This window comes from Schistocerca gregaria, chromosome 10, assembly GCF_023897955.1.
Source record: "Schistocerca gregaria isolate iqSchGreg1 chromosome 10, iqSchGreg1.2, whole genome shotgun sequence".
NCBI lineage: Eukaryota > Metazoa > Arthropoda > Insecta > Orthoptera > Acrididae > Schistocerca > Schistocerca gregaria.
Window position 1 is genome coordinate 192,884,366 of NC_064929.1, and position 25,990 is coordinate 192,910,355.

Consider the following 25,990-nt stretch of genomic DNA (forward strand, 5'->3'; position numbering starts at 1 on the left):
GAAGGACCGTGCTCCCGATAGCCGCGTGGCTCTGTCTCTCGGGGAAGACCATCGTGTCCGGCGAACGGCTTTGGCGCAGTGTACTGCATCTGCAACAGCAATTTGAGCAGCAGTCGACACTACAGTGACACAACGAAATGTTGCAAACTGGTTACTTCAAAGATGTCTCCGAGTCAGACGCCCTGGAGCGTGCATTCCACTGACACTAAACCACCGCAAATTGGGACTTCATTTGTGTCAAGCGAGAGCTCATTGGAGAGCAGGGTGCTCTGTTGTGTTTTCTGATGAAGACTGGTTCTGTCTCGGTGCTAGAGATGGCCGTGTGTTGGAGGCCAGTGGAGGGTCTGCAACAATCTGTCTGAATGCTAGACGCACTGGACGTACACCTGGAGTCATGGCGTAGAATGCGATTCCGCGTGGCAGGAGGAGCAATCTCGCGGTTATCCCACGCACCCTGACGGCAAATTTCTATTATCAGTCTGATGATCCACCCTGTTGTGCTGCCATTCATGAACAGTATTAAGGGAGTGATTCCAACAGGATAACGCTCGTCCACACACCGCTGTCGTAACCAAATTCAAAATGGTTAAATGGCTCTGAGCACTGTGGGACTTAACATCTGAAGTCATCAGTCCCCTAAAACTAGAACTACTTAAACTTAACAAACCTAAGGACATCACACACATCCATGCCCGAGGCAGGATTCGAACCTGCGACCGTAGAGGTCGCTCGGATCCAGACTGAAGCACCTAGAACCACTCTGCCATGCCGGCCGGAGTGTCATACTCCTACATGTTCTATGAAGTGTCGAAATGTCGTCTTGGCCTGCTCGATCACCAGATCTGTCGCCAATCGAGCACATGTGGGACAACTCCACTGTCATCCACAACGAGGGTTAACCGAGCACGTACTGATCAACCAAGTGCCACTGGCACGACACTCCAGCCCTGAAATCGATATCTGGGACCTATAAAACACGATGTACGTACGTCTACATCTACGTGACATCTACACCTACGTGATTACTGTGCATTGAAGCCTCAACTGGCAGAGGGTTCAATGAACCACCTCCAAGCTGTCTCTCTACCGTTCCACTCTCGAACGGCGCGCGGGAAAAACGAGCACTTAAATTTTTCTGTCTGAGCCCTGATTTCTCTCATTTTATCGTGATGATCATTCCTACCTACGTAGGTGGGTACCAACAGAATGTTTTCGCAGTCGGAGGAGAAAATTTGTGATTGAAATTTCATGGGAAGATCCCGTCGCGACGAAAAAGGCCTTTGTTTTAACGATTGCCATTCCAATTCACGTATCAAGTCTGTGGCACTATCTCCCTTATTTCGCGATAATACGAAACCAACCGTCCTTCTTTGAACTTTTTCAGTATCATCCGTCAGTCCCACCTGATACGAATCCCACACCGCACAGCAATACTCCAGAATAGGGCGGACAAGTGCAGTGTAAGCACTCTAGTAGATCTGTTGCACCTTCTAAATGTTCTGCCAATCAATTGCAGTCTTTGGTTTGCTCTACCGACAATTTTATCTATGTGATCGATCCAATTTAGTTTATTTGTAATTGTATTTCGTTGAATTTACAGCCTTTAGATTTGTGTGACTTATCGCCTAATCGAAATTTAGCGAATTTCTTTCAGTACTCATGTGAATAACTTCATACTTTTCTTTATTCAGGGTCAATTGCCACTTTTCGCTCCACACAGATATCTCATCTAAATAATTTTGCAATTGATTTTGGTCATCTGATGATTTTCCAAGACGGTAAATAACAGCATCATCTGTAAACAATTTAAGACGGCTACTCAGATTGTCTCCAAGTCGTTAATGTAGATCAGGAACAATAGAGGGCCTATAACACTTCCTTGGGGAACGCCGGATATTGCTTCTGTTTTACTCGATGACTTTCCGTCTATTCTACGAACTGTGACCTTTCTGGCAGGAAATCACGAGTCCAGGCGCACAACTGAGGCGATATTCCACATGCACACAGTTGGGGCAGAAGTCGCTTGTGAGGAACGGTGTCGAAAACCTTCTGAAAATCTAAAAAATATGGAGTCAATTTGATATCCCCTGTCGATAGCACTCATTATTTCATGAGTATAAAGAGCTAGTTGTGTTCCGCAAGAACGATATTTTCTAAATCCGTGTTGCCTATGTGTCAGAAATCGTTTTCTTCCAGGTACTTCGTACTGTTCGAATGCAGTATATGTTCCAAAACCCTACTGCAAATTGTTGTTAGTGATATAGACTTGTAATTCAGCGAATTACTCCTATTTCCCTTTGGGGTATTGGTGTGACTTGAGCAACTTTCCAATCTTTAGGTACGGAACTTTCTGTGAGCGAGCGGTTGTATATAACTGATAAATATGGAGCTATTGTATCTGCATACTCTGAAAGGAACCTGACTGGTATACCATCCGGACCGGAAGCCTTGCCTTTATTACATACGTGATATAAGCTGCTTTGCTACACCGAGAATATCTACTTCTGTGTTTCTCATCTTCGCAGTTGTCTTGATTGGAATTCGAGAATAATTACTTCGTCTTCTTTGGTGAAGGAGTTTCAGAAAACCGTGTTTAATAACACTGCTTTGGTGTCACTGTCATCAGTGACTTCACAGTTGTTATCGCTCAGTGAAGGTATTGATTGCGTCTTGCCACTGATGTGCTTTATGTACGACCAGAATCTCTTTGGGTTTTCTGCCAGATTCCTAGACATCTCGCATTGAAGCACGCGCTGTATTTCGAACGTCTGCAAAACTTTGTCAATCTTCGGGATTTTGCGTTCTTTTAAATTTGGCATGATTTTTTCGTTGCTTCTGCAACAGCGATCTGACCCGTTCTGTGTACCATGGGGGATCAGTGCCATGACTTATTAATTTATATGGTATATATCTCTCAATTGCCGGATACTATCTCTTTGAAATCATTCCACATCTTTTCTACGCTTACGTGACCAGATCGGAAGGAGTGGAGACTGTCTCTTAAAAAGGCCTTAAGAGCATTTTTATCAGTTTTTTTAAACAGAAGTACTTTGCGGTTTTTTTATGGTTGTGCGTGTTACGGTATTCAGCCTAGCAGCAACTGCCTTGTGGTCGCTAATCCTTGTATTCGTCATGATCTTCCCTATTTATCGAGAATCATTTGTTGCTAAGAGGTCAAGTATGCTTTCGCAAACATTTACGCTTTTAGTAGGCTCATGAATTAATTGTTCAAAATAATTTTCTGAGAAAGCATTCAGTACAATTTCGGATGACGTCTTGTGCCAGCAGCCGGTTTTAAACGTACAATTTTTCCAGTATATCGAGGGTAGACTGAAGTCGTCATCGACTATAATTGTATGCGTGGGGTACTTGTCTGAAATGAGACTCAAGTTTCTGTTGAGCAACTATATCTTCTGAGTCGGGGGGTCGGTAAAACGAGCCAAATAATAGTTTAGCCCGATTGTCAAATATAACCTCTACCCATACTATTTCGCAGCAACTATCTACTTCAATTTCGCTACAAGGCAAACTACCTCTGACGCTACAATGCAAACTACCTCTGACAGCAATAAATACTCCACCGCCAACTGTTTTTAATCAATTCTTTCTGAACATTGTTAGATCGTTAGAAAAAATTTCGGCACAACTCATTTCCGGCTTTAGCCAACTTTCTGTACCTATAACTGTTTGAGCTTCAGTGCTCTCTGTTAGGGCTTGGAGCTCTGGTTCTTTCCCAACACAGTTACGGCAATTTACACCTTCAATACCAATCGTTTGTACAACTAACTTAATGTGTTTTACCTACCCCCGTTTAGACGGACGCCCTTTCTGTGGTTTCCTGAGACCGTCTAACCTAAAAATCCGTCCAACCCCCTTTCACACAGCTCCCGCTACCCGTGTAGCCGCTTCCTGGGTACTTTTGGATGCTTGCATACAACATTCTGCCGGTTACACCGGTTATTAATGTACCAGCATTTCACATTTGCAATGCCTTATCTTTCGCTTATATTAACGTGTGAAGTTGCAACGTTAATGTTAAATATGTTACGTAAACAAATGTATTCCCAAAATTTTAGTATTTTACGTTAATTATTTTTTGGTGCAGTGATTTCAGTAGATCAATAGAGACAGCTCCGCTCGTAATTTCTGGAGCACCAATAAAGCTGCCACTTACTTTTGTGTTTAAGGACTGGAGGGCTGCCAAAACTGAGAGTGCTGGATTTGCGAAATGGGTTCGGGCTGGACGATGAGACAGTGATTGCTGCCTGTCGTGGGTGCCCCGCTTTGAGGGAACTTGATGTCGGAAACGCCGAGCTGCTATCTGACGCTGCCTTCTCTGAGATCTATCGGCTGCAACATCTTGAAATGTGAGCAGGTTTGTCGACTTCTTACTTTAGTGCAGTAGCAGTAACTGACGGATTAATAATTGAAAAAGAATGATGGGTGAAGCAGCAAGCTCCAAAGACACGGTTCATAGTGGTGACTGAACTTCTTTTCAAAAATGGTTAAGTAACGATCTTTAATAAAAACTAGGCGATCCACGCGAAACCTTCACACCTGTACACACTGAGATGACAAAAGTCATGGGATACCTCAAAAATGGCTCTGAGCACTATGGGACTTAACATCTATGGTCATCAGTCCCCTAGAACTTAGAACTACTTAAATCTAACTAACCCAAGGACAACACACAACACCCAGCCATCACGAGGCACAGAAAATACCTGCCCCCGCCGGGAATCGAACCCGGGAACCCGGGCGTGGGAAGCGAGAACGCTACCTCACGACCACGAGATGCGGGCCATGGGATACCTCGTAATACCGTGTCGAACCTCCTTTTGCCGGAGTAGTGCAGTTACTCGATGTGGCATGTACTCAACAAGTCGTTGGAAGTCCCCTGCAGAAATACTGAGCCAAGCTGCCTCTTCAGCGGTCCACAGCCGCGAAAGTGTTGCGGGAGCAGGGTTTTGTGCACGAACTGACCTCTCCATTACGTCCCACATATGTTCCATGGGACTCATGTTGGGCGACTTGGGTAGCCAAAACTTTCACCCGAACTGTTCAGATTTTTCTTCAAATCAGTAATTAGCAATTGTCGCCCGGTGACATGCACTTTGCCATGGGAACTTGAAGTCCATTCATGGCTTCAAATGGTCTGCAAGTAGCCGAACATAACCATTTCCAGTCAATGATCGGTTCAGTTGGATCACACGACCCTACTATCCATGTTAACGCAGCCCACACCATTATAGAGCCACCACCAGCTCACACAGTGCCTTGTTAATAACTTGGGTCCATGGCTTCATGGGCTCTGCTCCATACTCGAACTGTACTGTCAGCTCTTACCAACTGAAATCTAGACTCATCCGACCAGGCCACAGTTTTCCAGTCGTCTAGGGTCCAAACTGTATGGTCACGAGCCCAGGAGAGGCGCTGCAGGTGATGTAGTGCTGTTAGCAAAGACACTCGGCCCGGTCGTCTGCTGCCACAGCACATTAAAACCAGACTTCGCCTCACAGTCCTAACGGATACGTTCGTCGTATGACCCACATTGATTACTGCGGTTATTTCAGGCAGTGTTGCGTATCTGTTAGCACTTACGACTCTACACAAACGCAGTTGCTCTCGGTCGTTGAGTGAAGGCCACCGGCCTCTGGTTTGTCCGTGAGGAGAGGTAGTGTCTGAAATTTGGTATTCTAACACTCTTGGTATTTGAATTGTCTAACGATTTGCATCCCACAGCTCTAACTCCAACTACCAATCCACGCTCAAAGTCTGTTAATTCCCGTCGTGCAGACATCATCACGTCGGAAACATTCTCGCATCACTCACCTGTATACAAATGGGAGCAGCGCCAGTGCACTGCTTTTTTATACAAGGGTCACTCCAAAAGAAATGCACATTATTTTTCTTAAATTCCTTCTTTTTTTCTAGATGTTTGAAAGTTTTACAGTGTGTAAATACATCCTTTAGAAACAGTATTTTCTTTTCTCTACATAATTTCCACCACTCTCAACTGCCTTACGCCATCTTGCAACCAGCGCCTGTATACCCGTACAGTAACATTCAGGACCAACCTGTTGGAGTCACTGTTTGGCAGTGTGCACAAGGGAGTCATCGTTTTCAAACCTTGTTCCACGAAGAGAGTCTTTCAGTTTCCCAAACAGATGACAGTCACATGGAACCAGGTCAGGACTGTAAGGGGGGTGGGGGTGGGGGGTGTTTCAGTGTTGTCCATCCGAGTTTTGTGATCGCTTCCATGCTTTTTTGACTGACATGTGGCAGCGCATTGTCATGCAACAGCAAAACATCCTGCTTTTGCCGAGGTGGTCGAACACGACTCAGTCGATCTTGAAGTTTCTTCAGTGTCGTCACATACGCATCAGAATTTATGGTGGTTCCACTTGGCATGATGTCCACAAGTAAGAATCCTTCGGAATCGTAAAACACCGTAGCCATAACTCTTCCAGCAGAAGGTGTGGTTTTGAATTTTTTTTCTTGGGTGGATTTGAATAATGCCACTCCATTCATTGCCTCTTCGTCTCTGGTGACAAACGATGGAGCCATGTTTCATTACCTGTCACAATTATTCCAAGAAATTCATCTCCACCATTCTCGTGCTGTTCCAAAAGTTCGCTGCATACCGTTTTTCTTGTTTCTTTGTGAGCCACTGCCAACATCGTGGGAACCCACCTGGCACAAACCTTTTTTAACGCCAACACTTTCAGTATTCTGCAAACACTTACTTCCCCTATCCCAAAGTAACGTGACAATTCGTTCACTGTGATGCGTCTGTCAGTAGTCACCAGTTCGTTAACTCTCTGCACATTGTCTGGAGCGTGTGCAGTACGAGGTCCGCCGCAGCGAGGACAATCCTCAATATTGCCGTACCCGCTTTCATCAACTAACCTGCTTGCCCACTGACTAACTGTACTGCGATAGACAGCAGCATCTCCATACATCTTTTTCAACCTCTTGTGGATGTTTCCCACTGTCTCGTTTCCACAGCACAGGAATTCTATGACAGCACGTTGCTTCTGACGAATGTCAAGTGTAGCAGCCATCTTGAAGACATGCTATGACAGCGCCACTCACGAGAACAGGTTGAACTAAGTTTGAAAAGAAGCGGGAAGGATGTATCTACACACTAAAACTTTCACACATGCAGAATGAAAACGGTATTTTTACAAAAATAGTGTGCATTTGTTTTAGAGTGACCCTCATACCTTGTGTACGCGATATTACCGCCATTCCTATATGTGCATATCGCTATCCCGTTACTTTGTTTCACCTCAGTGCAGTTTTAAATAATGAAAGTACTTGGAATAAGTGTAGTCGTTGGAAATGGAGAGGAAACATCTCTAAAAGAGAACCTAACCTCATGAAATAATAACCATGAATTTATTATACATCCTTGTATATACATTTTTACGCCTCTAAAAATGTGTTTTGCATTCGGAATGTTTATCCTTGCTTGTACGACGGCCAAAGATCACAGACTGCCAGTAGGGCCACATAACTTATAACTTTAATTTGACAAAGATTTTCAGTTGCAGTAAGCGCATTAGGCTATAGTAGTAGCATTAGGTTAATCAGAATGCAACGTGACAATGACAAATATGTTTCTCGTTTTCGAAAGCACATTAGTTTACAAGAATCAACTTGTACGAGAGACAGAAATAATGGACTTCTGGAGTGGTCACGCTTGTATCTAAGACAATGCTGTATGTAAACTGCCAACTCAATAAGTGTTTTAAAAGAAATAAAATTGTATTTGTAATGAAGTTATATGGAAAGGGCATCTCTTATTCGTGATTAAAAAGTGAGTTTCGTAAAATACAGTTAGGGAGCTGGGCATCCATGATATCCTTTTGCGTATGATAGTTAAACGTCTCCTGTAGATTAAAATTTTCCACAAATCGTAAGTTTTTGCGCAGAATCGGTATGCAATGTCAGAAACCAGCATTAATCTCACACTATGTAGTATATAGTCTGAAGCGCCAAAGAAACTAGTATAGGCACGTGCGTCGAAATACAGAGATATGTAAACAGGCAGAATACGACGCTGCGGTCGGCAACGCCTATATAAGACAAGTGTCTGGCGCAGTTGGTCGATCGGTTATTGCTGCTTCAATATCAGGTTATCGAGACTTAAGTGAGTTTAAACGTGGTGTTATAGTCGGCGCAGGAGCGATGGAACACAGCGTTTCCGAGGTAGCGATGAACTGGGGATTTGTTTACTAAATGGTATCTGTTCTTTCGGACATGACCGAAAGAACAGATACCATCTTAGTAAATATATAGTTAAGACTCACCGGCCACTTGACCATCTTCTTCTTCTGTGCGAAAGCACAAACAGTGCCCTAACTCTTACGGGAATCGGCAACGCGCCGCGAGTAATGAGTATAATGAGCGGGGGCACTACGAATGTTGTGCGGGACAATACGTTGAGAATGTGGGTTTCGCGGGAGGCGTGTCAGAGATAAATCCCTGCAGTCGCGCTTTCCTCTGTGTCCTCGGTGGCTCAGATGGATAGAGCGTCTGCCATGTAAGCAGGACATCCCGGGTTCGAGTCCTGGTCTGGGCACACATTTTTTATCTGTCCCCGTTGACGTATATCAACGCCTGTAAGCAGCTAAGGGTGTTCATTTCAATGTAACTGGGGATTTTCCCGTACGACCATTTCACGAGTGTACCGTGAATATCAGGAATCCGGTAGAACAAATCTCCGACATAACTGCGACCTGAAAAACATTCTGCGATAACGGGACGAACGACGACTGAAGAGAACCGTTGAACGTGACAGAAGTGCAGCCCTTCGGCAAACTGCCGTAGATTTCGGTGCTGGGCCATCAACAAGTGTCAGCGAGCGAACCGTTTAACGAAACATCATCGTTATGGGCTTTCGGAGCCGAAGACTCACTCGTGCATCCTTGACGACTTCACGACACGAAGCTTTACACATCACCTGGGCCCATTGACACCGACATTGGACTGTTGATGACTGGAAACATGTTGCCTGGTCGGATGAGTCTCGTTTCAGTTTGAATCGAGTGGATGGATGTGTACGGGTATGGAGACAGCCTCATGTATCCATGGCTCAAGCAAGCCAACAGGGGACTGTTCAAGTTGGTGGAAGGTGTGTAATGATTTGGGGCGTGTGCATTTGGAGTGATTGGGACCCCTGACACGTCTAGATACGTGACGCGAACGTAAGCACCCTGTCTGATCACCTGCATCCATTCATGTCCATTATGCATTGCGACGGACTTGGGCAATTCCATCAGGACAATGCGACACCCCATACGTCCAAAATTGCTACAGAGTGGCTCAAGGAACACTATGTTTGAGTTTACACACCTTCGACGGCCCCTGTGGCCGAGCAGTTCTAGGCGCTTCACTCCGGAACCGCGCTGCTGCTACGGTCGCAGGTTCGAATCCTGCCTCGGGCATGGATGTGTGTGATGTCCTTAGGTTAGTTAGGTTTAAGTAGTTCTAAGTCTAGGGGACTGATGACCTCACATGTTAAGCCCTATAGTGCTTAGAGCCATTTTTTTAAACACTTCCGCTGGCCACTAAACTCTCCAGACGTAAATATTATTGAGCATATCTGGGATGCCTTGCGACGTACTGTTCAGAAGAGATCTCCAGCCCCTCGTACTCTTACGGATTTATGAGCAGCCCTGCAGGATTCATGATGTCAGTTCCTTCCAGCACTCCTTCAGACATTAGTTGAGTCCATGCCACGTCGTGTTGTGCCACTTCCGCCTGCTCGTCGGGCCGCTACACGATGCTAGGCAGGTGTACCAATTGCTTTCGCTCTTCAGTGTATTATAGGCTGTGACACCAAAGTATGAACAAGACGTTTCTCACGCAGCTCATCCACTACATAAATACTTTGTGACTTGCATCTACGACAGTAAAATCGAGACGTATAGGTCACATATGCTTACATATCAAATGATAATACCTTGTCCGAGTTGTAGGCAGTTCCCCATAATAGACCATAAATTGCATCTTTATTCCTCTCGGAAACTAAACAAACCAATACACGGCACAACACAACAGTAACTATGTAATGGCTACAAAGCTGTTGTAGGACCTTATAACATCCCAGCTTCCTCAACCAAATTATAACGTCCCAGGACTTTCTGCACCAAATTATAACATTTCAGCTCCTCAACACCAAATTAAAACGTTGCATTAGGAGGTGTCTGCTTCGTGCAAAAGGTCTTGAGTTCATATTGGCGACAACAAGTAATTCTTCATTACAGACGTTTATTTACAAACAGAACTGACAGACTTCACAGACTCAACAACTGACTCTCCGAGCTAACCACACTGCATATCCGAACTGAACTGGCAACTGACAACTCCCAGGTGTATTAATATCTTTCCAAACAATGAGAGTCTTTGACAATGTTTTGTTTACAATACGATAGCAATTCACGACTTAAAACTAAATTAGATATTACAGAATTTTAGTACAGATTAAAGTAAGTAAAAGGATCAGTACATATAAATTCTTACAAGCATAATTTCCAAATAGATTTTATAACATTTTTCTACCAGCTTCTGGATAACCTTCACCAGATTTGTACCGATGTTTCCAGAAATATCTTGACATTTGATTCTGGATATTTCTTGAGTGATTTAGAACAACTATTTATATGTAAAATGATTTAAATCGTGTTTCAAAACGTAAATAAATCTTTTTAGCAATATTTCTTGATACAAATCGTCTTTCGAAATTAGGTTATGAAACAGTTTTCACAAGTTTTCGTATTTTTGCGATCATAATATAGAATTTCTCCATAGAAAGTTCCAGAAGTGTGCATTAAACGTTCATTTACAGACTTTCTCTTTAGCTGGTGAGTTTTTAAAAGTATCTTGTTCATATTATACGAGATAATTTAGCTCAAAACTGATAATTTATACAATTAATCAGAGCTACAGCTAACAGTGAGTCTTTCTTTTACAAAATGAAATATAATTACAAAATTGAATGAAAATAGGTTACTAACACTAATATATATTTACATTAATTCTATTTTTGTTCTTTCTGTGCAAAATGCCCTAATATTGACACAGTACAATATTTAAACATCACCAAAGTTTCCCTTTACATTTTGCATATCTGTATCGACATCCCCTAAAAGTCTACAGTATCGAATACTTCAATATGTCCCAATATGTCCTGTAATGTTACAACCTATACTGTATTAATGAAAATAATAATAATGATGATGATAGTGGCAGTGATGAGGCACAGAGTGTGACAGCTTGATGTCTTCCAGTTTCTGCCAGTTTGGGAGTAAGGAGTGCAGCAATCAAGTGATGTATGACAGAAGGCTCAAGTGTAGTGCACACATTTTACTTCGTCTGCTGTTAAATGAGAATACAGAGAATGGTTAATGCAAGTGTCGCTAGGAAGTGGCGTGGTGTAGAGGAAGCATGTTTTGTAACAGGTGTCAGTCCTCAACGTGGATAGTTAGCTTTCTTTTCTGAAAAGGAGTTAAAGGTCGCACTCGTGATGGACTGAAAATTGCTCCACCATTCTTCAAAAAATGTTCATAGAAATAAACAGCAATAATTGTCACACTGAATCACTAATACTTGGTGTGGAGTGCGTACTGTAAGACCTTCGGTACACACACCATCAGATTATTTGACTTGTCGCTCTAACGGAGTAGGCGAGTGTCATCAATGTGTCTCGTGGTCTTATCGTGGCGTGTTTATCTTCTGCTGTTAGGTCAGACGATAGAAATGCCACTTGCACGCTTGGACTAGCAGATTGACGGTGACCAACTTTAAACAGAACTTGATTAATTTTCACACACATTTATTAAAATAATAACAAGCATAAACATTACGTAACTTGACTCTGGATGCTATTTACAATTGACAATCTGAAGTTCCTTTGGTCTTGGTACGTTAATCTCATTCTCACATATCTCTGATACTTGACAAAGTGTCTATACATTTATCCTCATGGCTATATCTTCATAGGTGCAGACTGATACTTGACTATAGACTGGTAGAGACTAATGCAGACAAATGCAGACTGACTAATCGGAGGTCTGTACACTCGTTACAATACCTCGCACTGCGCGAGTGCGATCCGCGAGGAGAAAAGGTTCTACGTTAGCTGCAATCTCATTGGCTGCGTTGCATATTAATACGCGGATCGGCAGAAGCAGATTATGGTCCGTCTCTAAGGCAGACGGACGAGCACTGCGCCTGCGCTGTTGTGCTTAGCGGGGCGCGCTCTAGTGGGAAAGTTGTGTACGTGCTGACTATGCGGAACTATATACACAACACTTGGTTTAATGAAGTACCTATGAAAACTAAATATAATTTATCATTTGACATTTTCAAAGTGAAAGTGTTCAAAGAATCTATTTTTTCATTCTCATTCCTGTACTCCATAGAGAAGAGCTCTGACAGTTGACGCAGCCCTGGTGCACGTGCTTTTGCGTATCCACGACAGCCAATTAGACTGTGAGCTTTTGTTTACATTACCATGGCAAGGCCCCAGGGTGGATTGCGTGAACAGCAGAGCAGTCCCGAACGGCGACATTGCCAAGTCCTCCACTGCTTTGTTATTTTTATCAGTTCCAGCCTTCTAAATGCATCCTTAGGGAGTTCAAGATCTTCCTTTATAACAGACACCAGATGTTTGCCGTCATATTCTTGCATCTGCTGTACTACTGATATATTTTTCATGAGTGATTTCCAAGTGTCATACCACAGAATGTTCCTGAATGCCATAGGTATGGCCTAGGCATTGTGGTGTGGACAGGTTGAAGTTATGTGTAAAACTTATGCTCGTGTCCCACAAGTGTCAGGTTGGTATCTGAGAAATGTGTAAAACTTATTTTGACATCGAAATGTGTAAATTTTGGTGTAGGGCTAGAGAACTGCATAAAAAATTAATTTCGAATGGAAATGTATGGAGCTCACGCTACACGATGCGAAATCCAGACCAGTCTGTACATCAAACACATCAAACAAATCGTCTGCGTGAAAGCAATCCGTTTTGAATGAAATGAATATACGCCATCTGACTGAAGACCAAACGATTCATTTTAAAATGTCGACCCTGAATATTGCTAATCTTTATCTTTAGTCTTGCAATCAGCCACTGTACCAGAACTATTATTGTAATTACTTAGCAAATAAACATAGATATTGACGCATCTGACTTTTATCGTAAAACTGCTTGGAAACTCACAAAGTAGCACTTTACTGAAATCTTTTACTGGTGTTAAGCCTCAGAACTGATACAGATACTTAAAAAAAAAAAAACACAATGAAAATCACTGTGCCTTACAATGGACATGAACTTCGATTGTAATTAATTTTCTTGGCCTACATGTGCGCACGAAATGTTCGTCTGATCTGCAACCTGTCACTGTTAGGAATAATGATGAGACTGTCAAAAATCAATTTTTCTTTGTTGTACTTGCGATGTGCAATGCAAGATGATATCTTACAAAGTGATAGAAATATCCTTGTCAGTAGACAACTTGCTATGTGCAAAACGAGTGTGCAAACAAAAGTCATGAAAGTAAATAAAAAGAGGGAACTAATCTTAATGAGTGATAAGGGAGAACAAAAACTCTTATGTTTAACTATGCTTCATTAAGATATGACAGCAACATACATTTTGATAAAGTTCTCACACCTAGACAAATCAGCAAATTTTTTCTTAACAACTTTCCTGTGTACAGTTGCCTTCCTTGACGAGTTTTAATTACAAGACAAGACCCCATGTTGCAGTATAAAATTTCTACAGCAAACTTCAACCATAAGCAATGCTGTAACAATAATAAACAGTTACGAGTGTGTTGTAGTATGGTCTTTGGCTCCAAAGATGTTAGTACTTTCATCAAGGTTTGAGAAAACAAGATGCGCTTGACATTCGACCAACGAAAATGTATTCTGAGGAGGTTTGTCAAGTTTGATAATGGTGTTGAAGTGCAACGTCAGTGGAGGCAGGAGTTTGAAACGGAACCGCGGACCCGCCTAACAATTAAACGCATCATTGACACGTTTGAATTGCGTGGAACGATTGATGATATTCACAAAGGACGATCAGGAAGACAGCGTACAGCTACAAGTCCTGCTTCTTCGGCTCTCGTGTTGGAAACGTTTGTTAATTCTCCCCAGAAGTCTGCTACGCAATGTGCTCTTGAAGTGTGGGTTTGCAGTACAAGTGTACGAAGAATTCTGAAAACTGCAAAGTGGAAAGTTTACATTCCCGATTACTGCACGCGATTAATGATGACAATCCTGATCGCCGAATGCAATTTTGCGAATGATATCAGCAAATGGTAACTGATGACGAACAATTTGTGATGAAGGTAGTGTAAAGTGACGAGGCACAATTTAAACTTAATGGAACCGTGAATCGGCACAACAGTGTTTAATGGGCACCGGAAAATCCGCATGTTTATGTGGATAAAGCGGTCAATCTACCAGGGATTCATGTATAGTGTGGACTATCATCTAGGAGCTTAGTAGGACCTTTTTTCTTTGATGCTACTGTCACTTGAGAAGTGTACCTGGAAATGTGAGGCACATCAGTTTTGTCAGGTATACGTGCACTTTATGGAGCTGATGAAGTGGTCTACCAACAGGATGGGGTACCACCACTCTACTATCTAGCCATACGAGCTTTCCTGGATGACAGTTATCCAGGGCATTAGATTGGACGAAGAGGGCCCATTGAGTTTCCTCCATGGTCGCCAGATGTAACACCTATGGACTTTTATTTGTGGGGAACTGTGAAAGATAACGTCTATCGACGTAAGCCACGCAGGCTGGAGGAACTTCACCAGGGCACTACAGCGAAGTGTGCAGCAGTCTCCATTGTAACATTGACTGACGTAGTTGCGGCGACCGCTCGTCGTTCTGTTATGTATATAGCCGCCAATGGTGGACATTTTGAATATTTACAGTAACTATGTGCTAAACTGAAGGTCGTACAACATGTGTGATCAATTATTAAGTACAACAAGTGTGATCAATTATTAAGTGCAAAACAAACAGATAAGTGATACTTTTTGTTCCTCAAAGTGTGTATACATTTTTCTGGCGGACTCTGTATAAAAAGACATTACCTTAGAAATTGGCTTTTCTCATTCTTCCATTCATATCATTTCATTTGCTCACTATTTTTCCTCAAAACATATTATTACAATATCCTTCTTAAATAGTGCTACCACCAATACACGCCACGCTAGCTTTCATCCTTTTCAAACCGAGTACATTGCCAGACTGTCCAATACACACTGCTTGCTACTCTCTGACTTAGAGCAACATCTCTTGTCTCAAACACCGACTTACAAAGAATATGGTTATATTGATACTACAGAGGTTGAGCACCTTTTAAAATACTCAACTTCATTCACTTTTATGGAAAAAGGCATTTAAAGGCATTATGCACAATAGCCAAACACAGCTGCATATCTTTGCACGAGGTACAATTGCAGCAATGCAGTATTGTAGGGAGATGATTCTAGATCATGTCTGTCTGTTTACGGACGTGGTAGGTCCCGACTTCCTGTCTATGGGTGACAATGCCCACCCACACAGGACCACTGAGGTGTCCGACACACTGGAAAGTGAAGATACCGAGCATAGGGAGTGGCCTCTTTACTCACTGGACCTAAGCTCTATAGAGCATGCCTGAAATGCTCTTGGCAGACGTGTTCCTCAACGAAGATACGTTTCCCAAATCCATGAAAAAACTGAAAACTGGCTTGAGAGAGGACTGGCAGATCATTCCCAAGGCCTCCTCAATAGTTTGGCGACTAGCATGAATGTTGTTATGGTCTTCAGTCCTGAGCCTGGTTTGATGCAGCTCTCCATGCTAACCTATCCTGTGCAAGCTTCTTCATCTCCCAGAACCCACTGCAACACACATCCTCCTGAATCTGCTTAGTGCAGTCATCTCTTGGTCTCCCTCTACGATTTTTACCCTCTACGCTGCCCTCCAATACTAAATTGGTGATCCCTTGATGCCTCAGAACATGTCCTACCAACCGATTCCTTCTTCTGGTCAAGTTGTGCCACAAACTTCTCTTCTCCCCAATCCTATTCAATACTTCCTCATTAGTTATGTGATCTACCCATCTAATCTTCAACATTCTTCTGTAGCACCACATTTCGAAAGCTTCTATTTTCTTCTTGTCCAAACTATTCATCGTCCATGTTTCAGTTCCATACATGGCTACACTCCATACAAATACTTTTAGAAATGACTTCCTGACACTTGAATCAATACTCGATGTTAACAAATTTCTCTTCTTCAGAAACGCTTTCCTTGCCATTGCCAGTCTACATTTTATATCCTCTCTACTTCGAACATCATCAGTTATTTTGCTCCCCAAATAGCAAAACTCCTTTACTACTTTAAGTGTCTCATTTCCTAATCTAATTCCCTCAGCATCACCCGACTTAATTCGACTACATTCCATTATTCTCGTTTTGCTTTTGTTGATGTTCATCTTATATCCTCCTTTCAAGACACTATCCATTCCGTTCAACTGCTCTTCCAAGTCTTTTGCTGTCTCTGACAGAATTACGATGTCATCGTCGAACCGCAAAGTTTTTATTTTTTCTCCATGGATTTTAATACCTACTCCAAATTTTTCTTTTGTTTCCTTTACTGCTTGCTCAATATACAGATTGAATAACATTGGGGATAGACTACAACCCTGTCTCACTCCCTTTCCAACCACTGCTTCCCTTTCATGTCCCTCGACTCTTATAACTGCCATCTGGTTTCTGTACAAATTGTAAATAGCCTTTCGCTCCCTATATTTTACCCCTGCCACCTTCAGAATTTTAAAGAGAGTATTCCAGTCAACATTGTCAAAAGCTTTCTCTAAGTCTACAAATGCTAGAAACGTGGGTTTGCCCTTCCTTAATCTAGCTTCTAAGATAAGTCGTAGGGTAAGTATTGCCTCATGTGTTCCAACATTTCTACGGAATCCAAACTGATCTTCCCAGAGGTCGGCTTCTACTAGTTTTTCCATACGTCTGTAAAGAATTCGTGTTAGTATGTTGCAGCTGTGACTTATTAAACTGATAGTTCGATAATTTTCACATCTGTCAACACCTGCTTTCTTTGGGATTGGATTTATTATATTCTTCTTGAAGTCTGAGGGTATTTCGCCTGTCTCATACTAGCATGAATAATAAGCGCAAAATGTGCATTAGTGCCTGATGAGGGCATATTCGTTACTTAAAGTCTCATATTGGGAGTCTGACATATGACAAATGTGATTGTTATTTATATATGTTTTCCTGACTCTTATGTAGTGAAAGCTGTACCATTTGTAAATACGAGGGTCGTTTCAAAAGTTCTCAGAACTGAATAGAAAGAAAGCACTTACATCACTGAAACTTTTTTTTATTGTTCAATGTAGTCTCCTTGTAGATAAATCCACTTGGTCCAATGATGTTCCAGTGCCTTGATAGCATATCGAAAACGAGTTTCCTCCAGGCCTGCAAATCAGTTGTCAAATCCAGCTATTAGTTCTTTGTTCGAAGTGAATCTTCGTCCACCAAGAAAAATGTTCAGTTTTGGAAAGAGATGGGAGTCTGACGGAGCCATATCATGTGAATAAGGCGGGTGTGGCAACAATTCATATATTAGTTCGTGTAATTTTGCCACGGTTACGGTACATGTGTTGGAGCGCGCATTGTCTTGATGGAAGATGACTTTCTTCCTTGGTAATCTTAGCTTTCTTCGCGTATCCTTGGTTGCAATTTGTGTAGGAGGTTAGCATACTATTCTTCAGTAATTGTTTGCCCAGTGGGGAAATAACCTACAAATAGGTTCCCCTTCGCGTCACAGAACACTGATGACATGACCTTTCCCACCGAAGGAATCGTCTTTGCTTTCTTTTGTGGCGGAGAAACAGCATGTTTTCACTGCTTTGGCTGTTCTTTTGTCTCTGCGGTATAGTAGTGCACCCAAGTTTCATCTGTGGGCACAAACCCGTGCGAAAAGTCTTGTTCGTTTCTCCTAAAACGAGCCATGCGTTGTTCCGATATCATCCACCTTCCAGCTAATTTTTTCATTTCTAATTCTTCATTTAAAATGTGATATACCCTTTCAGATGACATCTGGCAAGCGTGAGCAATTTCACGCACATTGAATCGGTGATCCTCCACGACCATTTTGTGCACTTTTGCAGTAATTTCTGGAGTAGTGACACATCTTGGCCGACCACTGCCCGGATCATCATCTAAGCTCTCTCAACCAAATTTAAATTCATTTGTCCACTTGGAAACACTTGAATATGAAGGAGCAGAGTCCCCCAGTGTATTCTGGAAATTGGCATGAATGCCGACCGCGGTGGCCTAGCGGTTCTAGGCGCTCAGTCCGGAACCGCGCGACTGCTACGGTCGCAGGTTCGAATCCTGCCTCGGGCATGGATGTGTGTGATGTCCTTAGGTTCGTTAGGTTTAAGTATTTCTAAATTCTAGTGGACTGATGACCACAGATGTTAAGTCCCATAGTGCTCAGAGCCAATTGGCATGAATGTCCTTTGGTTTCATACCTTTCTTTATGAAGTACTTAATCACTGATCGAATCTGGATTTTTTTTCCGTCTTCGCAATCACTACAGGGGAACAACAAAAGAGCTACGTCACGGCCTCAGCCCTCTTCCAAGAGCACTGACGTGTCACTTGTTTACAGGCAACAGTCCAATGAATATCACATGAACAACTCGTTGCGCTAGCGCTGACCTCTCGTGGTGATACCGCAAACTTTTCAAACCACCCTCATATACCATTCCAACTCTATTACATATGCACTGTGTTTGACGCGTCCAACATTTCCTATGTTTATTCATGTCCAACAATGTTTCTGTTCCTTAGCAAATGCTGAGCAGAGTATGTGTCTATAGGCAGTTTTATAGATTTATCAGACGAACTTTCCTTTTTGTACAGTTAGACTTTACTGTAATTTAGGTGATCGTTATCTATAGAGAAGTATCTTTTTTTTGTCGTCTTCCTCGTAAGAAGCTCTGTTTCACAGATGATCTCTAGGATTAAAACGCATTAGATTTTTCTTTGCCAGGTTATTCCCAGACGAACGATACGACGCTTGTGGTTTGTTCCAGACTGGATGTGTCAGGTTGCGAAGGTCTCGGTGGAGCTCTGATACCCTGCCTTGCCAGGCTTCCACGACTTCACACGTTGGTGATGGAATACATGGAGTTTCCAATGTTGCAGCCAGGTCTGAGCAGTATCCTCCAGTTGTCTAGTATCCGCTGCCTGACGCTCAATAATTCGTCTCTTACTGGAATGCCGTTTGATAAGTTTGCGGGCAAGCTAGTGAATCTCAGGTAAGAAAAGTTCTATGCATGTAGCAGACAATCAGAACATATTTATACTGTGAATAGATACGTACTCTCTTCTCCTGTTTAGCAAGTACCACTTCAGGTGGAATCGTGAATGAATTTCCTTACAGGCCCAAGTGTATTCTGCCTTTATCTGGGATGCAGAACCCATGATTTTTTTAAAATAACGATTTCATCTCTTTTTTTACAAGTTTCCACCAGCTGCCCCAATGTGGTTAGATATTCCCTATCTGCAGGGTTACTCTAAATTATTTTTCCTACGCGTAATACACTACTGGCCATTAAAATTGCTACACCAAGAAGAAATGCAGATGATAAACGTGTATTCATTGGAAAAATATATTATACTAGAACTGACATGTGATTACATTTTCACCAAATTTGGCTGTACAGATCCTGAGAAACCAGTACCCCGAACAACCACCTCTGGCCGTAATAACAGCCTTGACAAGCCTGGGCACTGAGTCAAGCAGAGCTTGGATGGCGTGTACAAGTACAGCTGCACATGCCGCTTCAACACGATACCACAGATCATCAAGAGTAGTTAATGGCGTATTGTGACGAGCCAGTTACTCGGCCGCAATTGACCACACGTTTTCAGTTGGTGAGAGATCTGGACAATGTGCTGGCCAGGGCAGCAATCGAACATTTTCTGTATCCAGAATGGTCCGTACAGGACTTGCAACATGCGGTCGTGCATTATCCTGCTTAAATGTAGGGTTTCCCAGGGATCGAATGAAGGGTAGAGCCACGGGTCGTAACACATGTGAAATGTAACGTCCACTGTTCTAAGTGCCGTCAGTGCGAACAAGATGTGACCGAGAAGTGTAACCAATGGCACCCCATACCATCACGCCTGGTGATACGCCAGTATGGCGATGACGAATACACGCTTCCAATGTGCGTTCTCCGCGATGTCGCCAAACATGGATACGACCACCATGATGCTGTAAACAGATCCAGCATTCATCCGAAAAAATGACGTTTTGCCTTTCGTGCACCCAGGTTCGTCGTTGAGTACACCATCGCAGGCACTCCTGTCTGTGATGCAGCGTCAAGGGTAACCGCAGCATTGGTCTCCGAGCTGATAGTCCATGCTGCTGCAAACGTCGTCGAACTATTCGTGCTGATGTTTGTTGTCTTGCAAACGTCCGCATCTGTTGACTCAAGGATCGAGACTTGGCTGCACGATCCGTTACAGCCATGCGGATAAGATGCCTGTCATATCGACTGCTAGTGATACGAGGCTGTTGGGATCCAGCACGGCGTTCCCTATTACCTTCCTGGACCCACCGATTCGATATTCTGCCAACAGTCATTCGATCTGGATCAACCCGAGCAGCAATGTCGCGATACGATAAACCGCAATCGCGGTACGCTTCAATCCGACCTTTATCAAAGTCGGAAACGTGGTGGTACAAATTTCTCCTCCTTACACGAGGCATCACAACAACGTTTCACCAGGCAACGCCGCTCAACTGCTGTTTGTGTATGAGAAATCGGTTGGAAGCTTTCCCCATGTCAGCACGTTGTAGGTGTCGCCACCGGCGCCAACCTTGTGTGAATGCTGTGAAAAGCTAATCATTTGCATATCACAGCATCTTCTTCCTGACGGTTAAAGTTCACGTCTGTAGCACGTCATCTTCGTGGTGTAGCATATTTAATGCCCAGTAGTGTAGTAAATACAGTGATGGAAAAAGTTCGCTTGGTTGGTTTGGTTGTTTGGGGGAAGAGTCCAAACTGCGAGGTCATCAATCTCATCAGATTAGCGAAGGACGGGGAAGTCGGCCGTTCCGTTTCAAAGGAACCATCCCAGCATTTGCCTGGAGCGATTTAGGGAAATCACTGAAAACCTAAACCAGGATGGCCGGACGCGGGATTGAACCGTCGTCCTCCCGAATGCGAGTCCAGTGTGTAACCACTGCGCCACCTCGCTCGGTGAAAAAGTTCGCAACACCGTACAGGAAGTTGGCAGGCGTTTCTCTGCATCTGAAAGGTGATGCCAATTCAAAATTCGTGCCAGTTGTAGAAGAGATGTGCTAGTAGCGCCACTATGACGATGTAAATCAGGTTTTCTTCAAACACACGCTGTAACGGTCGTGTACATTAGTTGCCTTTGAGATTGGATGTAGTAAGTTGATGTTAGTCAAGAATGCCTGTAAGGTGACAAAGACGCCATTATCAACACCTCACTGAATTTTAAAACAGACCGTGTAACAGGGATACGAGAACCTGGAAATTTCTTGTGCGATTGCTGGCAGCAGTGGTCACGAGAGTGTATAGTCACAAGAAGACCAATGTACGGTCACAACCAGACCAGTTTCTGTACGGCCACATGGCTCTCCTGAGATGGAAGACCATCGTGTTCGGCGTACAGCTCTGGCGCATCGTACTGCATCGGCACAGCAATGTGGACAGCTGTTGGCACCATTGTGTCACAACAGACATAACAAATCGATTACTTCAAGGGCAGCTCTGAGCCAGTGTGCCTATAGCGTGTATTCCACTGACTCAAAACCACCATCATTTGCGGCTTCAGAGATGTCAAGTTAGAGCTCACTGGATGGCAGGGTGTAGGTCTGTCGTGTTTGCCGGTAAAAGCTGGTTCTGCCTCGGTGCCAGTGATGGTGGTATGTTAGTTAGAAGGAGGCCAGTGGAGGGCGTGCAACCAACCTATCTGCATGCTACACAAGTTGCACCTGTATCTGAGTTTACGGTAAGGGGTGCTATTTTGTACGACAGCAGAAGCACTCTCGTGGTTTACCACACACAGCCTGACTGCAAATTTGTACGTCAGTATGGTGGTTCAAACTGTTGTCCTGCCATTAATGAAAACCATTGCAGGGGTTGTTTTCCAACAGGAAAACGCTTGCCCTCATACCACTCCTATAACTCAACATCCTCAACAGGTCGTCAACATGTTCCCTTGGCCTGCTCAATCACCAAATCCGTCTCCAATCGAGCACATATTGGACATCATCAGGCGATAAGTCCAGCGTCATCTACAACCAGTATTAACTGTCCCTGTATTGACCGACCAAGTGCAAAAGCAATGGAACTCCATCCCACAAACTGACATCAGGTACCTGCAAAAAACACAATGCATGCACGTTTGCATCCTTGCAGTCAACATTCTGGCGGTCACATTGGTTATTAGTGTACCAGTATTTTTCATTTGCAACAACTTATATCACGCTTACATTAACCTGTGATGCTGCGCTATTAGAAAGACAAATGTATTCCTGAAATTTGATGACTCTATATTAATTGGTTTTTGGAATCAGAAAATTTAGAGCCATGAGACTGTGTCACAGAAATTTTGAAAGTATTACATTTAAAATTAGAACATATTAAAACTGACAGTCTTGAATAAAGCTCCATATCTCAGGGAACAATCCACTTGGCTGAACTGTCACAGGGACTGTTTAGAGAACTAGGGATACTAACTACTGCTTCCCAAAATATTTATTCCTTAATGAAATTTGTCATTAAAAATATATCACTTTTTCATACCAACAGCTCAATTCATGGAATCAATACTAGAAATAAGAATAATCTTCACAAGGATTTAAAGTCACTTAGTCTTGTGCAAAAAGGTGTGCATTATTCAGGAACACATATTTTCAATAATTTGCCAGCAGCCATAAAAAGCTTAACAACCAATGCAATTCAGTTTTAAAAAAAAGCCTAAAGGATTTTTGGTGGCCAACTCCTTCTACTCCACTGATGAATTTCTCAGTAGAACTTACTGATTTATATATATATAAGTACAATATAACTTCTGCACAATTTCAGTGCAGTAATGTGTTCATTGTAAATAAGTGTGTGTGTGTGTGTGTGTGTGTGTGTGTGTGTGTGTGTGTGTGTGTGTGTAAGTACAATCTAACTTGTGTTCATTGTAAATAAGTATTTAGTAGTTGTATGACACGTTTATTACCTTATAAATAAATAAGAAACTTTTTTATTTTAAATTCAGTGCATTAGTATTTCTAAAATGATTCTTTCATATAGCGTTCATTAAAAAATGACGACCATGCCACTTCGGACTTGTGGAATGGTACATTAGCTTATTTGTTTGAGTTGAAAATATTTGTCATGTATTGTTGTTTTTCTGACATGTTCTACATCCTGGAGGACCTCCTAACTACAGATCAATTGGAATGAAAGCAAATCTAATCTAATCTAAAAGGTAAATTACAATCTGAAAGCAGCTCGATTATGGTTTTTCTAAAGCTACACAGTCCAGTCACATTAATGTGACCACTGCCTATGTTCGACGTCAAATTGCAACAGCCACTCACAGATGGCAGGTGGTAGCACTAGCACTATAAAAATATGTCAGGGGATGTGGAAAACATTGTAGTCGTAATCACAATGAGGAAACGGTGGATGTAGAAAACAGTGTAGCTGTAATCACAATGTGGAAACGGTGGATGTGGAAAACATTGTAGTCGTAATCACAATGTGGAAACGGTGGATGTGGAAAACATTGTAGTCGTAATCACAATGTGGAAACAGCGTACTTTACCTGATGTCCAAAAGGAAATGATTGTTGGCTTTCAGGCCAAGGCTGGAAGCATTTCAGAAACCACTAAGCTTGTAAACTGTTCACGTGCCATTGTGGTTCAACTGGATGGCAACATGGTGCTATCCAAAACTGGTGTCAAGGCCAATGTGGTGCTCCACAGAAGACAGATGGCAGGAGTGAACGATGGCTGCAGGGATGCATATGGAGGAATAGACGTGCAGCTGTTGAACAAGTGAGTGACCAGATGAACTGAGTGACTACCAATAGTATCTCCTCATTGGCAGGTTGGTGAACTTTGTTGCATATGGACCTCCAAAGCAATCATGTGGTCTGTCCACCCATGCTGATTGCTGTTCATCAGCGATGAAGGCTGGAATTTGGTCACTAATACCGCAAGTGGGCATACACTGAGTCGTGCGTGACAGGAGACCTTTTCAAATGATCACCTTTTTGTTCCATTGGACAGATGGACATTGGTGTGTACAGAGTAAAATGTCAGGGCAAACACTGCAACAATCGTTGGAAGGGGAATATTTTCTTGGCGTTCTCTGAATGATCTCATGATTCGGGAAGGCACAGTGTATCATTATAAGTTGCATCTATTCATGGGAACCGTTTCACCCTCACATGCAATTTGTCTTTCCTTGCCACCATGACATCTACCAGCAGCACAATGCTCACAATGTATGTGCTTGGTTTGAAGACTACTGGGATGAGTTTATCACACTCATCAGGCCACCACACTCTCCAGATTTAAATCCAATCGACAGTCTGTGGGACCACCGCGATAGGGCTGTCTGCGGCATGATCCCTGAGCTGAGAGAACTGGTACAATGGGCCATAGCACTGCAGTTGGCATGGCTCCAAATTCCTGTCAGCAGCTTCCAGAGCCTCAATGACTCTCTCTGTGTATGTCTCAAAGCAGTCTGTGCTAGAAATGGTGGTTATTCAGTTTTTGATCGATGGTCACATTAATGTGGCTGGACAGGGTACACATTTCCTAAAATATTTCCTTAAACCATACAGTGGTCCAGTGTCTTCCAAATCCTGGTCTGTTAGGAGCATGTAATCCGTGTATAATTATGTTGAAGGCGCATTGCACTCTAACTTTCTTACATCCTGATAGCTACAGTGTCTTGTTGACTGTATTTTGTAAGTTGAAGATGTTCTCTCCATGTCACAGGGAGCTGTATGTCTACTCATGCATAGGGGACAGTGAAGCGCAGCATATACTGAAAGAGCAGATGCCCAGCCTGAAAATCTACGGCACCATTAAAGAGCACGAACCACCTGAGATTGAGGATGAACTGGAGGGTGATATAGATTATGTGGAAGCAGAATATGACGAAGATGACTCGGATGGAGCACAGTATGACAGTTCAGAGAGTGAGGAAGACAGTGTTGGCTAAGTGTCAATGTGACATATTTGTTGCCTTTTCAGAGGAAAAAAATTAGTGAAATAGTATCTACAGGGAACTATAACAGTCGCTGATTGTCAGATCTTAGTTGGAACTGAAAATGAATCAAAATTTAATATTCTTCAAGTTCTGTTACTGACCTATGTATTGTCCTGGACAACAGTATGGCATGCAGATAAAAGTTGTGTAGTTTTATAACATTATTTTTAAATTTGCTTTTGCTGTAATTGTTTGATGTGACAAAAGCCAAAAACTTTTCAATAAGGTAACTGCAAGGTATTCTGGAAATGCATGGAAGGAAGTGATGTCTCCAAACCCTTGTTGTTATGTCAAGGGCTCACAGTTCCTCTTCCCCCAACAATAAAAGGAAAGAGAGATGTAATGGAAAAACACTCTTCATGTAGATCAGGTTGTTCAAGATTAAGTGCTGCTCACAGACACAGGTAGACAAATGGCTGAAGTGTGGCAGTCAGGGAACTGGGCCGCAGCCTCCATAATCAAATTCATTGGTTGAACACCCACCATAGGGGTGGGTAAATGTCTTGTGTGTGCAGCAGAATTAGGCATGAATGCAGTACATTAGGGCAATGTGTCAGGTAGACCATCAGTTGTGCTGGCCCAGCAGGCAAGATCTGGGCACTCACCACGCCTCGTGGGATT

At 42.8% G+C, this 25,990-nt stretch overlaps 1 protein-coding gene across 1 annotated transcript in view; it reads left to right on the top strand.

The window, feature by feature from the left end:
* LOC126293425 (F-box/LRR-repeat protein 7-like) overlaps positions 1–25,545 on the top strand; it is a 133,841-nt gene extending 108,296 nt beyond the window's left edge. Inside the window, exons 6-8 of the mRNA XM_049986648.1 lie at positions 4,188–4,367; positions 19,145–19,369; positions 25,096–25,545. Coding sequence (XP_049842605.1) covers positions 4,188–4,367; positions 19,145–19,369; positions 25,096–25,321 — 631 coding nt within the window. The 3' untranslated portion in view covers positions 25,322–25,545. The remainder of the gene's footprint in view (positions 1–4,187; positions 4,368–19,144; positions 19,370–25,095) is intronic.
* The last annotated feature ends 445 nt before the right edge of the window (positions 25,546–25,990 follow it).